The 17,027-nt window shown below is 38.7% G+C and overlaps 1 protein-coding gene across 1 annotated transcript; it reads left to right on the top strand.

Moving 5' to 3' along the window:
* The first annotated feature begins 252 nt into the window (after positions 1-252).
* gpia (glucose-6-phosphate isomerase a) lies at positions 253-16,160 on the top strand. Its single transcript, XM_020927556.2, has 18 exons — positions 253-575; positions 3,269-3,359; positions 5,303-5,371; positions 6,869-6,988; positions 7,104-7,187; positions 7,687-7,833; positions 8,376-8,447; positions 8,541-8,585; positions 9,330-9,383; positions 9,490-9,550; positions 9,672-9,715; positions 10,073-10,225; positions 11,073-11,202; positions 11,943-12,019; positions 12,094-12,222; positions 15,418-15,493; positions 15,582-15,648; positions 15,801-16,160. Exons 1-18 carry the CDS (start codon positions 457-459, stop codon positions 15,919-15,921), a joined length of 1,659 nt encoding a protein of 552 aa, XP_020783215.1. The 5' UTR covers positions 253-456; the 3' UTR covers positions 15,922-16,160.
* The last annotated feature ends 867 nt before the right edge of the window (positions 16,161-17,027 follow it).

The following is a 17,027-nucleotide window of genomic DNA, read 5'->3' as shown; positions in this document are numbered from 1 at the left end:
CGAATACTTTTACTACTACTACTACTACTTTTATTAGAATTACAAGTAGGCATAGCAAACCAAGGTGTACATCAATAACAAGCATTGGGCTATGCAAAAATAAATTGTTGGTTAAATGATAAGATACGTTTATTGTTAAAATAAATGCATTGTAATGGGCGCACGCTCCTGTTTTGTCCTTGACATCCGTGGGCGTGATTACTGCAGTAAATGGGCCGGCTCTACGCTTGTATTGGCCCGGCTTGGACCTCCCCTCTTCCTGAACAGTCTGTTCACTTTGCACCGCTCTCCATCCTGCTGCTACTGCCTCCATCTGTAATTTTCCTCCCTCCACACCTCCAAAACCTCCAGGACAGAGGGACTGAAGGATCAATTTACCCTTCGCGCAAGCACCTTAACCCCGGGACGGATTCTACACATCACCGCTAAAAAGATCCACCTGAAATAATCAACAAAATGGCACTCTCAAGCGACCCTAACTTCATGAAGCTGCAGCAGTGGTACCAAGCCAATGCTTCAAGCCTAAACATGCGGGAGATGTTTGACAGCGACCCGGGTCGGTTCTCCAAATTCAGGTGAATATTTGTGCGATTTGGAGCACGCTGGATCAGCAGATGGCTATTCTGGACTTTGTTTAGCCTTATGCTGTTTTATAGTTGTTTCGGGCCTAGGTTAGTACCGTTTTAGTCCTGCTTTAGAACTGGTTTGGACCTTGCTTAGTCCTGGTTTAGTCCTGATTTGGTCTTGGTGTAGTCCTGGAGCAGTCCTGGAGCATTTTGGTGGGCGTGGGGAGAGCATTTCTGAAACGTGACTGAAATTTAAGTGAATTACTTGTGAGACACACGTGCTTGGCCTTTAAAATACCTCCACGCAAAAACATGTTCAGTCATTCAAACCATCGTAACTCGTTTCATTCAAACCAAAAGTAGTAATTGGTTCGTAAATGCTGTTAGCCACAAGTGTGTAACATGCCCAAAGTTAATCGCAAGGTCATAGTTTAATTTCTCCACGTTTTCACTTCGTTTGCGTAATCCGCTTTAGAAATGAACATCACGTACCCATCATCTTTCAAAATATCATACGTGGATCGTTAAAATTATCATAATTGAACGTCACACTTGATTTGTGAATGAGTTGGGTAACTGCGCTAGCCTGCTAATGCTAAAAGCTAATGTCACAGCTTCCATTATCGGACAGCGTAATAGTAGTTGGATTTTACATAATTAATCGCAGTTTAAACGCCCAAATCCGGGAAGTAATTTTCTTTAGATAGTTTTAACAAAATCTGGAGGTATAAATGTGTTGTGTATAACGAAATAAACACATTTTAATATTGGCTAAACGAGACAATATTGGATTTATTCCAAAATTCCTGCAATGAAGCTGAGGAAACGATGCTGTTGGTTAATGTAGTAATTTCTTGCTAGTATAGTTTGCAGTATAATCATTTATCATCTGTGTAATAAATGTTTTTTTTTTAATGTATGAAGAACATGAATTAAATCAAAAGTTAGTTTGAGATACCTGTTGATTATCATAATGAGGCTAACTGCAAAGCAGTAACTAGCTTAACTAGTACTACTACATAAAAACAGTTACCAGTTTACCTCCTAGATACAACGCACTTTTAATTGTGTATGCACATGTAAAAAGCTTTAATATCGTATATTTCTAAAGGAATGCTGTATTAAAACAATGAATGTTATGAGGAAGAGCCTAATGAACACTTTCTTCATGTTGTATTTCGAGTTAATAAATTTCAGCAGTCCCGTGTTTATAATAGTAGTAAGGAGAGACTAATTATCGCCTATGTCTATCGTAATTATTTGTTTTATTTCTTTTATAGGATCATTCTAGCCTGTTTGACCCTCTGTTTGGTGCTTTGGTACATCTTGTGCAGATTCCAGCGCGTTGCTTTGTGTTGCTCAGCCTCTTTGGTTCATGTGCGTTTACGTAAAGTCCCCGTGTGTGTACGTGCACCGCTGCACTCTCCTCTTCTGACTCTGAAATAACCGTGTAGGGGACACTATAAACCATAAACTATAAACCACAACGAGCAAAGGAAGCAGAGGAGAGGGCCAGACACGGCAGAAGATGCAGAGGAGAAGGTCAGAGGAGTAAAGGATGTAGAGGAGAGGGCCAGATGGAGCAAGGGTCTGTAGCCTCTGCTCCATCTGCAGTGTCATGGCTGCAGCCACAGCTGCCCTGTGGCAGACTGGCAGTAACTTGACTGCTTTTTTGTGCCAAATGACACAACTAAAGGTCAGTTGAGGTGACAAGTAAATTGGGTGTGATGATAATTTAGCTAGTATAGTAAATGTATGCGTATTTAGGGGTAATGCTGCAACTTGTCTGGGAGAGTATTAAGAAAAATACAGAAACACTATGAGTAGAATATACTGGATCACGAGTAAAAGTTAACATTACTATAAAGTTGCCTTCATTTAGTTCGTATTGTGCACGTCATTCACCCATAAACCCTCCCTTCAGTGAGTCATCGTACTAATGAGAGATCAGTACAGCTAACTGCATGTAAAATCATGACCTGCACACGTGGTAATGGAAAAGAATAAAAGAAAGTTGTAGGCTGATGATAGAGGTTAGGTCATGGTATTTAAAAAGAAGTTACACACATTTCTCATTTTCTGTTGTGTATTGTGACATGACAGCTATTGTATTCTTGGATTGACTAAAACATCAAATCAAGGAGACTTATTCTGTAAAATTGACTTTAAACTATGTTGTAATAGTTTTTCTGTCGTCATAATTACCTGAGTCAGATTTGCATTTTGATTGATTCATGTATGTTTGAGTAATCCTGTATTGTCTTATATTTAAGGTATGAGTGCTCAGTAAATGTCTGTTCTAATCTACCCCATATCCCTGCCCATTTTGTGATGTGCAGCTATCCATGGGAGGGATGAACAGCATGCAACTCTTTGTTCTGATCATGTTTTAATGACATCATTGTGATTTAAAATGTCCATAATATAACATGCAACCCAGCAAATGTTTCAGCTGATATCCGATACTAATATATGATCATTGCATCCCTAGTAAGTATGTTATGAGGGAACTGTATTTTTAAATTAGTTAATAAATGAAGTTAAATAGAAGTTTTATTTACACTGGGGTTCTAGTTGTTAAAACTTCTGAGTTACTATGTTACTGATATTTAAATTTTCTTAAACAATTTTTCTGCTGGTCAGATACATGTCTGTAAATCAAGTCATTTTGATTATGATCTAATATGTCTGTTTTTTCACAGCACTACTCTTGAAACAGATGATGGACCAATTCTTCTGGATTATTCCAAAAATCTCATCAACGAAGACATCATGGCCATGCTTTTTGCTCTGGTACGTATCGACAAAAAAAGATGGCGGCATAGCTCCTGTTTAGTTTAGTGCTTTAGGTAGAGAAGAGCTTGTGACCTTTGACCTCATCTGACCCTATTTTGTGTGTACTCAAACATGTCTAATGCAGGTTGAAAACACGGCACTGTCCCTTTAAACTGGTGACCTGTAAGCCTGGAGCTCAATAATGAAAAGACATGATCCTCTTTAATCCAATTTTCACATTCTCACTCTCTCCCTCTCTTTTCTATCGCTCCCTCTCTCTCCAGCTAGCCTTCCTTCTGTCTCTCTTTCTCTATCCCTCCACCCTCTCCCTCCCTCTACCCCTCCTTTTCCTCCCCCTTACACACTACTCATTTCCTTTTTCCCCTCTTTCATTCACCTCTCTCTCCCTCTCTTTTCCTCATTCTTACATTTACAAATACTTACACTCATCCATTGTCCTTGCTTTCCACCACTCTTTCCTTTTTCCTCTTCTCTCTTTCCTTCTCTCTCCCTTCTCTACCCCGTACTCATTTTGATTTTGCCTCTATTTTATCTCTTTGACTTTCTCATCTCTGTCCTCTCTCTGTCTTTCCCCTTCTCTTTATTTTGGCAAAGTTGCTTACACATTTATAAAGACCCCTATTGCCCCTTCTACTCCCTTTTTCTCCCCCTTTTTTACCTCTCCCTCACTTCTGTCTCTCCATATCTCAAAGTAGGGATGCACTGTTACTGTTACTGGTATAAAATGTCTGCACTGATATTGAAAATTTAGCTGAACAGGGCATCTGTTCCATAAAATCGATTAAGCCGATATGCTGATTGGGTCTTTAATTGAATGTAATAAGACTATTTACATTTCATTGTGTTTGAACTTTTATTCATACAAAACTTCAGCTGTTCAGTAGACATTTTCTGTCCCGACACTAGTATTCCCCCCCCCCCCCCCCCCCCCCTTCTCTTTCTCCATATCTTGTCAAACTCTCAAATACCCCCCCCCCCTTTTTGCAACACTTTCTTTGTAAAGTGTCTCTTGCATCATCATTGCTCCATCATGACCGCTTTGACTTTGTGACAATGACCCAATGTGAGCTAACTGTAAGCTCACCGTGCTCAGACAATACGACTGCTGCTTCCTGGTTCCTGTCTGAAAAGAGGAACGTTTCACAAAGACAAAGTTTGGCTGTGAGGAAATTTGGGTTTTTTGTTGCAGAAGTGAAATATTAGTGGCTAGAAAATGGACGTGAAGAGCTTTGAGGTTGCAATTGTGATTAGATTTAATAAGATTCTGTTCATTTTAAACTCATCCAGGTGAATTGAGAAAAAGACTGAAATATGAACTGACAAACTAATACAAGAATCACATTTCAGGACATGTTTGTGCAGATCTAAACTACAGGGTTAGCAGTTTTTATGCAGAATAAGACAGGAGATTTTGTTGTTTGTGGAGGAAATTATGGTACTTTATGATTTGCTAATTGTGTCCATTCAAACTGTGATTAATCTTGCCGCCCTATGACAGAGATTAAGGCTATAGGCACTTTTTATTGTTTTGAAAATGAGATATTCACAGAAAACAACATATTAACATGTTTTATAAGTTTCACGTTTGTTTTTGGTGCTCTGAGTCTGCCCTTTCTTTACTCCTCCAGTTAAGCCGCTCCCCCTTCAGAGCACCATCACAACACAATTAACTAGGTTTTGTATAGTGTTTTTTATGAAATCTTGTTGTGTGGGAGCATGGATGTTGTAGGTTTGTGGAGTGAGCATTGGACAGAATCTTACATCTAATCATAAGGAGGGTTTGAATAGGCCCTGAAGAAATTGATAATTACTTAGACATGCATGGATGACATTTAAAACCTCTTCAGACATGTTTTTAATGACATAACAGCAAACAATGATTTTTGCATAATATCCCCTATTTAATAAACTAACATGTCATTATTTTGTTTTGTGTCCAGGCCAAGTCTCGAGGAGTGGAGGAGGCCAGAGATAAGATGTTCTCTGGAGAAAAGATCAACTTCACTGAGGTAATTTTAAACGTTGTGATAAACCCAACTGAAAACATGCACAGCAGGTCAAGTCCTCTAGCTAAGGTATGAACAAGACTAGCTCAAGATCCGGAGAAGGATCTTCTAGCTCCTGACATTTTTAACCTAGAAACACTGAAGGATGGATCAAATGCAGAGGGCGCATTTCCCAGAGCCGATAAAGTGCACCTGAACCTTAAACAAAGGTGTTTTTTTCACCCCCTTTATGGTCCAGTTCCAGACTCTTCTGCAGTGGAAAGTTGTAGGTCTGGCAGGTCAAACAAATACAGTAACACATTGCACCACAAGATGGAGACATAGTTCTGCTTTTCAGATTGAAGATGCTGGAGTATGTTCAAATCTAATACATCTGGCAAACCAAAATCGTGTTATCAGTAAAACCAATATGTCTCGATCTAGTTTGTTATAAACCCAAAAGGGCTCTCTATGATATCACGTATCATAATTTCAGATGAAGAACAGTGACCTACAGAACTCTATGGGAGATTTATGGTTTTTGAAAGAAATGTCCAAAGAGGAGCCGAGGACAGAATCTTCCTGAGCTCACAGTGACTCTGCACATTCACAGTTCATTCCAATGAGTGACTCTTCACCACAAAAACAGGTTATTTCAGTGTGACCCTTCAGCACAAAAACAGGCCGTTCTGTTACATCATCCACTCTAACAAAGGCCCTCTGTTTGTGGAGGAAATAATGGGATATAATGGAATTGTCACCGGCTTGATCAGGGCTTGAGGCATATGCTGTTGTGCTGTTCTGAGTAGCCTCATTCTCAACTGCAGTCATAGGAATGTGCTAATTGTTTCACGGATGAACCTACTTAAAGTACTCCAGTTAATATTATTTGCAGGATACTGTATGGAAGATATTTAGTTTAAATGTTGGAAATTTTTTCTGAAAAAAAAAAAGAAAAGGATTTTATTTTGCATTTCAGTTGATGAATTGTACATATACTTTTCAGTGTGTTTTTAATCATTACATTACAAAAAATATACACATTTTTAAAAATATTCAGCAAGAATATTTTCAAGCCCTCAAATTCAGCAGTCGAAATGAGTGTAAAATTCGTAGTGAAAGAGTTCATAGCAGAGATCCAAGATGCCAAGGCAAAATCATCTTTAACCCTCTCCAGGCATGCGTTGCAGATTTGCAACAGCTAAATTCCAAATACCTACTTGCTCCACATCCATATTATATGAGCTTTTTTTACTCAGGAGCCTTTTCTCCCATCCAAGCTGATAAACGTGGGAGATGCAGACTGTGCAAGAATGGCTACACGAACGGCCTGCCAGAAGTGCAAAATACTTTTTTTGTTTACAAAGGATAAAAAAGTCAGAATTGTATATTACTACCCCATATTATAATTTTCCCCAAATATCAGATTTTTCCTGATACTAAAAATTAATTTGAGCCTGAGAGGGTTAATATACATGTCTTTGTATGTGGACTGTATATTTATATATGTTATGTCTTTAGGGTCGCTCGGTGCTCCACATTGCCCTTCGCAATCGCTCAAACTCTCCGATCCTTGTCGACGGGAAAGACGTGATGCCAGAAGTGAATCGCGTCTTGGAGAAAATGAAGGCCTTCTGCCACGTAAGGACTTACCTGTGGTTCTAACACAGACTATTCTGTTCTGTCTACTGTAGTGGGTCTTGTAATCATGCACTTTAGCAGCTGTGAGTTACCGCCCTTCTGTTTGCTGTTTCAGAGAGTGCGCAGTGGAGAGTGGAAAGGCTTCAGTGGAAAGTCCATCACAGATGTGGTCAACATCGGCATCGGAGGATCAGACCTGGTAAGGATAGTCTTTCAACAGGTTTATAAATATAATTTGAACTTCGATGGAATTTATGTAAAACAGTTAGACAAACCCATTTTGATGTGTAATTTTGTCTCAAAGAACCACTACGGTTGAGCAGCTCGCCTTTCTGTGTGGAGTTTGCATGCTCTCCCTGTGTCCGGATGGGTTTCCTCTGAGCTCTCCAGTTTTCCCCTCAACCTAAAACATGCAACAGCAGAACAAACAGCAGAATAAATCCTCCAGCTAAAGTAATCCTGAGCAAGACTAGCTCAAGATCTGGAGATGGATCTTCCTGTTACTGACAGATTTAATCCAGAGACACTGAATGACAGGTTAAATGCAGAGGACAGAGTCCCTTGATAAAACTGATAATACTTTTCCATGTTTGTCAAAAATAGTAACAAAATGTAAGCATCTGGGATATTAATTTTAACTTGACACTGTCTATGGTGACACAGGCATTACAGTGTATATCTGTCCTTGTGCTCTCTAGGGCCCCCTGATGGTGACGGAGGCACTGAAGCCATACTCAGCTGGAGGTCCCAACGTTTGGTTCGTGTCAAACATTGATGGGACTCACATGGCCAAAACCCTCAAACAGCTCAATGCAGAGACTACGCTGTTTATCATTGCATCCAAGGTAAAAAATACTTGGTACTGTATTTAATACATAACATATCACATCCAAGGTGAGACTACTACTGCTTTTTTTTTTATATAAATGTACAGTTTATAAATGCAGAATGAACCAGAATTGGATGAACAGAGTGGCCAAAAGAGTAAAGTATTTGAGGAAACTACTATTAAACTAACTGTATAGACACAACAACTTATTTACAGTTTGAAGTGATTTGAGAACTTGATGGACAAAATATTAAATAATGCATACAATCTGGTATTTTCAAAGGATAGTTACAAATATTAGACAAATCATATCTAAATAATTGCATATGGTCAACGTAAAGCTTTTGTAACTTGTAGTTCCAATTTTGCTCAAGTAAAGAGTACTGTTCCGCTGGCTGTACAATATATTACTCATATAATAGTAATGTATGGGATGTGAAAACTACTTTGAGAAGTACAATTTCATAAAAATATGACTCAAGTAAATGAACTGTCTCTAAAAACATTTAAAAGTACTAAAAATGTAATCCTTAATTTCTGATAATTTTTTGTTTCCAGACATTCACGACCCAGGAGACCATTACCAATGCAGAGTCAGCCAAAGAGTGGTTCCTCCAAACAGCGAAGGACGTGAGTTTAAACTGATCTGTACCCTCCATAGATATTAACATCACATGCTAACCATGCTGATAACAAATAAGCTAACGAGGAATTGCTTTACAGGCATCAGCTGTGGCTAAACATTTCGTGGCCCTATCCACCAACGCAGTAAGTAGCATTTGCATCAAGTTCTAAATAGGCTAGCACCAGATGGAATTCTACACACTTATCTGGAACATTTATTGTTTCAACCTGTAGAGACCCAGACAGACACAAAGAAAAAGTATTTGTAGTTTTATAGAATGAGTTAGCTTTGGCCCTGACAGAAGATAGGTGAGGCAGAGGAGAGTGAGGGGGATGATGAGAGGATGAGAGGATGAGAAGCCAAGGGGGTACATCACAAACCAATGGGGAGGTGTATCTGGAGTGAGGTGATGAAGGTCGAGGTGCAGGTAAACTCTGGAGAAGTGGTGATTTAGACAGGAGTGAAGTCGTCCAGGCTGAATTTACTCGAGTTCCATTTTAAACATGCCCAAAAGAATTGACGAAAAGACTGCAATATGAACTGACAAAGTAATACAAGAATTACATTTCAGAACATGTTTGTACAGATCTAGACCTTTAGACTTTAGACAAGATTGTCCCTGAGGGGAAATTCTTTTTCACAAATGCACAGCTCATTTGACATATACAGACAGACGTCAACAACACACACACATTACAAAAGACATTACAGTGTACTCAGCAGGGTCTGTAGGTTGTGCTGCTGCAGCAGAGCATGCAACATCTAAACTGCAGGGGTGACAGTATTTATGCAGAATAAGATTTGCTAATTGTGTCCATTAAAACTGCAATTTCAAATAAGCAAAATGACATTTCTGTTAATAAAAGTGTGTTGCCTTTTCTCCGCAGGCAAAAGTGAAAGACTTTGGCATCGACACTGCAAACATGTTTGAGTTTTGGGATGTAAGTGTGTTCAGGTTTTATTTGTATTACATATATACATTCTTATTTACATTTTAGGAAATATACATTTCCTTTACATTTTATTGATCCTGGTTTTATTTTCCAGTGGGTGGGAGGCCGTTACTCCCTGTGGTCTGCGATCGGTCTGTCCATTGCTCTCCACATAGGTAAGCACACAGCAGTATGAGATGAGAACCTTGTATACAGTTTTCTTTGAATGTACTTCAAATAAATCAGGCCTCTTCTATCTCATTTTAATCAGCTTTTTTTTTTTTTTTTTGATTTCAGGATTTGAAAACTTTGAGCAGCTTCTGGCTGGAGCACACTGGATGGTAAAGTTTCATGTTTATCAACATAATTTTGTGTGATTTTTATCTGTGAGAAACCCAACAGGACCCATAGTCTGAATTTAGTTTGAATAATCACACATGGGTCTGTATTTCTCCAATTCACATTCTGTTGAAAAAACATGGCCTCTCTGTAATTGCTGCTGTCAGGCTCATCATTTTGGTAAAAATGTTAAGGTAAAATTGTTCGTATTAATCCACGTACATGATCCTCCCTAAGTGAAAATATGGACATTAATAACAAAGGTCAGGTGCCTTCTTTCCCCTATGGATGACGTCACACTCGTAGTCCACTTCATTATGGAGGCTATGTAACACTCACATATTTGGTCTTTCCTGCAGGACAGTCACTTTTGCTCCGCCCCCCTGGCTCAGAATGTGCCTGTCATCATGGCCATGCTGGGGGTCTGGTATATAAACCTGTTTGGGGCAGAGACCCAGGCGCTGCTGCCCTATGACCAGTACATGCACCGCTTTGCTGCATACTTCCAACAGGTGAGAAAATGTTAAAGGAGCTACATGCTGCTTTTGTCTGGTCCTCCACCTTCTTGTCTCCATAGAGACCTTGTTGCTTTTATTTAGAACCATTAAGATGGCAAAATGCTAATTTAGTCAGCTGATTTGACAAGCATTTAGTCAACCAAAAACCTATATATGTTAAGGTCATTCTCGATCATTGCTTCATAGACCTTCTCTCACATATATGCAGACTTGTATTTTATTTAATTACCTCCGCCAGGGAGGTTATGTTTTTGCCGGTGTTTGTCTGTTTGTTTGTTTGTTTGTTTGTTTGCCTGTTAGCAACATAACTCAAAAAGTTATGGACCGATTTTGATGAAATTTTCAGGATTTGTTGGAAATGTGAAAAGGAAGAACTGATTTCATTTTGGGGGTGATCCGGAAGAAATCCTGGATTCTGGATCACTTTGAAATTTTAGTTAACATTGTGGTAAATGGGGCCAAAAGGTTTGTTTCTCAATATCTCAGTTAATTATTGACCAAACCCCATGAAATTTGACTCAGGGATGGACAATGGCATCCTCTTTCATATTCCAAAGGCTGATCCGGATCTGATCCAGAAGACTGATTTTATCGCAATTTATATAAAAAATGGGTGTAGTCCTTGGCGGAGGTCTGCGCTCTCTGAGTGCTTTTCTAGTTTTATTTATTTATTTATTTATTATTATTATTATTATTATTATTATTTGTCTGCAAACAAATTACATGGACAAAAACTTTAACATAATCTATTAAATGACAAAATTACACTTACATTAAATAAAGTGGTGCTTGAGTTTGCTGACGCCTTGTAGTTCTAATTTAATATCTGTTTGTTGCTCAGGGCGACATGGAATCCAATGGAAAGTACATCACTAAAGATGGCAGCCGGGTGAACTACCATACAGGACCCATTGTGTGGGGGGAGCCAGGGACCAACGGACAACATGCATTCTACCAGCTCATACATCAAGGTCTGAAACTTGTATATCTAATAGAGACTTACCTTTCTAAAAGAATGAGTCCTCCTGTGAAATATTTCCTGCTTTTGTCAACATGTCAGAGACATCCACCAGCAGCACTCTGTCCACTACCTTATCTGTCAGGATCAGCATTGATTGATTTCAGAATGTCTCAGCAAAAACCTCAAAGAGATTACATTACAGTGGAAGTGTCCCTCTGATTGGACATAGCCAGCTGCGGTTGTGCACAGAGACTATTGCAATTAGATCTGTGATTTAATTCAATTAACTTGCCAAGTAGCCTTAAAGGGATAATATGTAGAATTCATTTTTATTTCAAATTCCATAAACATGATCGGTCAGTGTCCCCAAATATGAGGTAACATGTTCAAATCAAATATAGCTTTTAACATTGTAATGTTGTTTTATTCTACAAAAACATTGGACATGATGTCTGTAATTTGGTTATCATCTAGTATTTTTGATTCCCAAAAGGATTATCCAGTCAGAAAGAGGCATGCTTGAGTATTTCATTTGAGTTGCCAGTTTCAATGTTGAAATCCATTTGGTTTAAACCTAAATGGACTGTCTCTGACTGCAAGTGATGGGGTTTAATCGTCGATTCAGATCAATCATTAAGTGCTAATGCAGGCTGTTTCCCCAGTGTGCATAATGTCTTTACAAACCTTGAATTTAGAAACACTGGAGAGGCAACTTGCATGATAAATCTTTTATTATCATTATTTCTTTAGGAACACGTATGATTCCTTGCGACTTCCTCATTCCCGCACAGTCTCAGCATCCAATCAGAAACAACCTCCATCACAAGGTACTCCCTGTGGCAGAATGGTTATCCTGTAAGCAGGTTGTGGGTTAGACTCCTGATGTCTCTTGCTTGTGCAGATCCTGGTGGCTAATTTTTTGGCCCAGACTGAAGCTTTGATGAAAGGGAAAACAGCGTCTGAGGCTCGGGCTGAACTCGAGGCTGGAGGACTGAAGGGAGACGCTCTGCAAAAACTGCTACCACACAAAGTAAGAGTCCACCACAAGAACCATGATGTTTGAGAATTCTTCAAGTTAACCGGCTTATTCCTGCTCATAATTCTTTTTGCATTGTAACTTCCCCATCTCTCTTCATCCCAAGACCATAACAAGATAATTGTATGATTATGGCATAATGACAACTATTAGTTACTATTAGTTTGAGATAGGCCGATGTATCAGGCTAGTATTTGCAGTTTTGGCTATTGCCTATTCAAGCTCAAAGTTTGCTGGGCTTTATTTGAACATTTATGTGCAAAAAAGCAAATGTTTGCTCTGCTCTCTTGCAAGGTTTTAGTTAACCAGGGCTGTTGATGCCAAAATATCATTGCCTTTAGATATAATTTTTCCTTTATTATAATATTATGTAGAGCTGTTTATTATTATTAGTACACCCACATGGTCCAAAAATAAATGAAATAACTTTTTGGCATTGGCCATAAAAAAATCAGTTGATTTCTAATATTAGAGCTGCTTTTCTGTAGCTAATTGTTAAAAAAAAAAAAATCTGTTGTCCCAAAATCGCAAATTATTCCATAAATGGTAATAAGTCTGTTCTTCCATGTGTTCTCTCAACATTAAATAATTGTTTTTAAATATTGATTTAAACTGTAAAATCAATGTCAATAGTGTATATAGTTACATTATTTGCACTTTATGAATGTACTATACAAGGCCAGGCAAGTTTATTTGTATTGCACAATTTGTACACAAACTAATTCAAAGTACTTTACAGAATAAGAAATACATTAAAATCACAGTACAAACAAATCAAATCATAAATAATATCATAAAATTAATTAGAAAGGGAGAGGAGTTTGGAATGAAAAATGAAAACCTTTCAGTCAAATGCAGATAAACGGAGCTATTTTGAGCCTTGCCTTAAACAGAGTCAAAGTAGAGGCATGTTTCTTATGTTCAGCAGGAGACTGTTCCAGGTTTTAGCTGCATGAATCTGAAACACTCACACAGTGTTTAGTCCTGACTCTGGGCACCAGCAGGAGGTCGGTCCCTGAGCTCCTCCGAGTGCAGATGGTTCATATGGCACTAACATATCATAGATGTACTTTGGTGCTCGGCCATGGAGAGACTTGTACACAAGCAGAGCCACCTTAAAGTCTATTCCCTAAGCCACAGGTGACTGCTGAAACTGTCTCCTTGCTTCTGTGGGCCAAAGACTATGACTTCCGTCTTGTCGGAGTTTAGCTGGAGAAAGTAGTTTTGAATCCACACACTGATCTGTTGGATGCAGTAGCAGAGTGAGTCCACTGGTCCATAGTCCCCCGCTGCCAGGGAGACATAGATCTGAGTGTCATCTGCATAGTTATGGTAAGACACATTATTACTGTGTATTATCTGGCCTAATGGAAGCATGTAGAGATTGAACAACAGGGGCCCCTGGGGCACCCCACAGGCCCCTTGGGTAATTGTTCAGTACTGTGGCTTCAAGACTGCTCTTCTTTCTTAATGACTGCAGTTTTCAAAGCTCTTGGAAAAGTTCCAGATTGAAGTGACATGTTAACTATGTGAACGAGTGGTGAAAGCAAAGCGTTGAGAACGGACGTTAGAAATCTGGTAGGTGAAACACTGAGGCAGCATATAGATGAACTCAGACGAGCTCTAAGACAGGTTTTGTCAGTTACAGGTGTGAAATGACTCAGCTCTGTCTCTGTGGCTGCATGCTTGTTATTTGCGTTTTGGAATTTATGGCATTTTTGATGCTCTGAACCTTGTCATTAAAGAATACTGCAAACTCATTGCACTTAGATGTGGAAATTAGTTCTAACGGCAGGAGAGCTTGTTAATCTGTTCACTGTGGCAAACAAGCAAACAAGACATGAGAGTTGTTAATGCAATTTCCAATAATGTCTGAAAAGTAGCTCTCTTGTTGTACCCAAACTGTGGTTGTACATATGCATCTTTTCTCTGTAAATCTCATAATGATTTTGTTCAGCCATCCGGCACTCCTTTTTCACTCCACAGAGCTTTTTGCCCATCATTAACCGTTTTAACATTCATCGAGACAATGGTGTCCAGAAAATTCAAAACCCTCAAAGTCACAAAGTTCACTACATCATCAACATTAGAACATGAGGCAATTTCAAAGTGTATCATTTCCATGAACAGTGCACCTGTGTTATCGTTCATGTGTCTCCTTCAAACAGCTGTAGGAGCAGCCGGTGGTTTGGGAATAACAGACAGGTCAAAGAAGACACAGAAATCATCAGACAGAGCAACATCAACCTCATTGACATCTGAAATATTTACACCTTTTGTAATGAGCAGGTCCAGAGTGTGCCCTCTGTTGTGAGTGACCTGCTGAGTCAGACCAAAAGTTTGAAGGACAACACTGAGTTCTTTAGCATTTTCATCACACACATTATCCACATGTACATTAAAATCACCTGTAATGACCAAACCATCAAAGTTTGTGCAAATGACTGAAAGCATCTCAATAAAATCATCAATAAAACTTTGACAGTGCTGAGGAGGTTTGTATATGACTATGTAGAGTATGGCAACCTGTGTGTAACCAAATGATCTCTACAAATGCACACACATCTCTACCCTTTTTGTTTACCTGTGTTTCAGATTCAAATTTGAAATTGGGACCATTTGATTCCATTTGCGCTGCATGACCTGTGTTTTTGTTAAGAGATGTTTTAGTTAAAAATATAAAGTCATGATTAAAAGAAGAAATAAAATTATAAATTAAAAAATGATTTGTTAGATAAAGATGTGACATTGAGCACAGCAAGTTTCAGATTAGTTTCAGTAGGACGGGATGTTATTTTCTTACAGAGAATGTGAACTAAATTTATCTGATTAGACAAACTAACTGTCCTGTTAATCCGTCTACGTGGTGTAACAGGAGATATATCTCCATCGCAGGGCCCCAGCCTGATATTACCTTTATCATGACTCTTTGTCCTGGGACAGCAGAGGCCCTGTGCGTCCTAGCTCTTGGTGATAACAGCTCTGGGGAAAGGCGGGGGAGGTTGAGCATGAGAGAATTTGGGTTAGGGACCAGGTGAGGGCCTAGGAGGTGAAGCACTATATTGCACTATAATCATGTGTACAGTTTAATGGTCTGCTCTAAATGTAATTTTGTTGTTACTTGTGACATTGACAATAACCCTCAAATCTTATTTAAAAAACAGTAATTGTGTATGTTTTTCCCATAAGGTGTTTGAGGGAAACAAGCCCAGCAACTCCATTGTATTCAAGAAGTTGACTCCATTCATTTTGGGATCTCTAATCTGTGAGTCCAATTTACTTTTTCATGTTTTTGTAAAAGTTGCAAAGTTCTGTATGCACAAATATTTGAGTATAATTTCTTTTGTTTTCAGCCATGTATGAGCACAAGATCTTTGTCCAAGGGGTCATCTGGAACATTAACAGCTATGACCAGTGGGGGTTAGTATTGTTCTTTTGACATTATTTTTGCTTTAGCTTATTTGTACATTTATGTTATGCAGAGGAGAGGGTCTGATAGAACCGGGGAGATGGTTAGATGGGTCAGCGGATGGCAAAGGATGACTTCTTGTTTTTTTCTATTTTATTCCCAGTGTTGAACTCGGAAAACAGTTGGCAAAGAAGATCGAGCCGGAGCTGAAGGACGATTCTGAGGTTTCTTCTCACGATTCCTCCACAAATGGACTCATCAACTTCCTCAAGAAAAACTTCTAAAAACTGCTAAAAACGTTCCCGAAAATTCCTGCGTCTGTCTGAAATTGCTTCCACCATTCCTCTTTGTGCACTTTATGTCGTGATCATCGCAGCTGTAAAGTCGTGTTTAAAAAGGGAATCTTGTGTTCCTGTGTTTGTGCAGAAAACTGTAGGTGAGAAACGCCCCGTGAGTTAAAGCAGCACTGACTTTAAAATAAAATGAAAATTAATATAAAAATAAAACTCTTTATGTCACTGAATCATTGAGTGTTGGCTATTTTATTTATGATTTAAAGGATTTAAAGGAAGGGGGGGTGTATTACACAGTATCTATTATTTTTAGCTTTCCCTCATCAGAAACATGCCTGAAAAGGTTTTAGATGTCATTCATGCATGTTTGAGTAATATAGTACTCTGCTCTCACATGACAATCCTCCATAATTGTGCATGCATATTTAAATATGTTCTGTGTTAACAATTAATATCCCACAGATGTACCTTTTTATTTAGATAATGCTCAAAAGCTGGTATTTTCAGAGGAAAGGCCTAAAAATTAGACAAACTTTATCTGAAGGAGTGGTGCAAGAAACACAAATGTTCAAATAATTTCATATTACCAGCATAAAGCTTTTGTCACTTGTACGTTTTCTTACACCTTACAATATATTGCTCAAACCAGATCCAAAACAGACAGAAACCAGTTATATTTACTTAAAGGTGCACTTCATAACCTTTCTGTGGAGGGTACACCACCAGTTTACCTTTATTCAATTACAGGTGTTTTAATTTCTCAAACATACCATCAAAAACATTCATTCTTACTGTGAGCTGGGTACTTCACAGATCTGTAGTTGGCCTGATAGTGTCTCCATGGATATAGACATGTTTAATTCCATATTGTGGTTAACATGAAGACTCATCAATATTATTTTATTTTATTATGTTATTTTAGCTTTATTTAAGAAGTCAAAAATGTTTAGTACCAGCTGCTGTTGGTTAGTTTGACATTTCGTGGAAGTATGCGTCCTTTTGATAGTAAAGGAATAGGCAGTTGTTTATCTCGTCACTTGTGGCCTACATCTCCTCAGGGTGTGTGCACGCTCTTTTGTCACGAGCTCACGTTTCTG

The sequence above is a fragment of the Boleophthalmus pectinirostris genome, unplaced genomic scaffold (genome assembly GCF_026225935.1).
Source record: "Boleophthalmus pectinirostris isolate CB_2022bp ecotype Guang Dong unplaced genomic scaffold, ASM2622593v1 HiC_scaffold_2, whole genome shotgun sequence".
NCBI classification, from domain to species: Eukaryota; Metazoa; Chordata; class Actinopteri; order Gobiiformes; family Gobiidae; genus Boleophthalmus; species Boleophthalmus pectinirostris.
The sequence above is the reverse complement of the archived record's forward strand: the minus strand, read 5'-3'. Positions and strand labels throughout refer to the sequence as shown.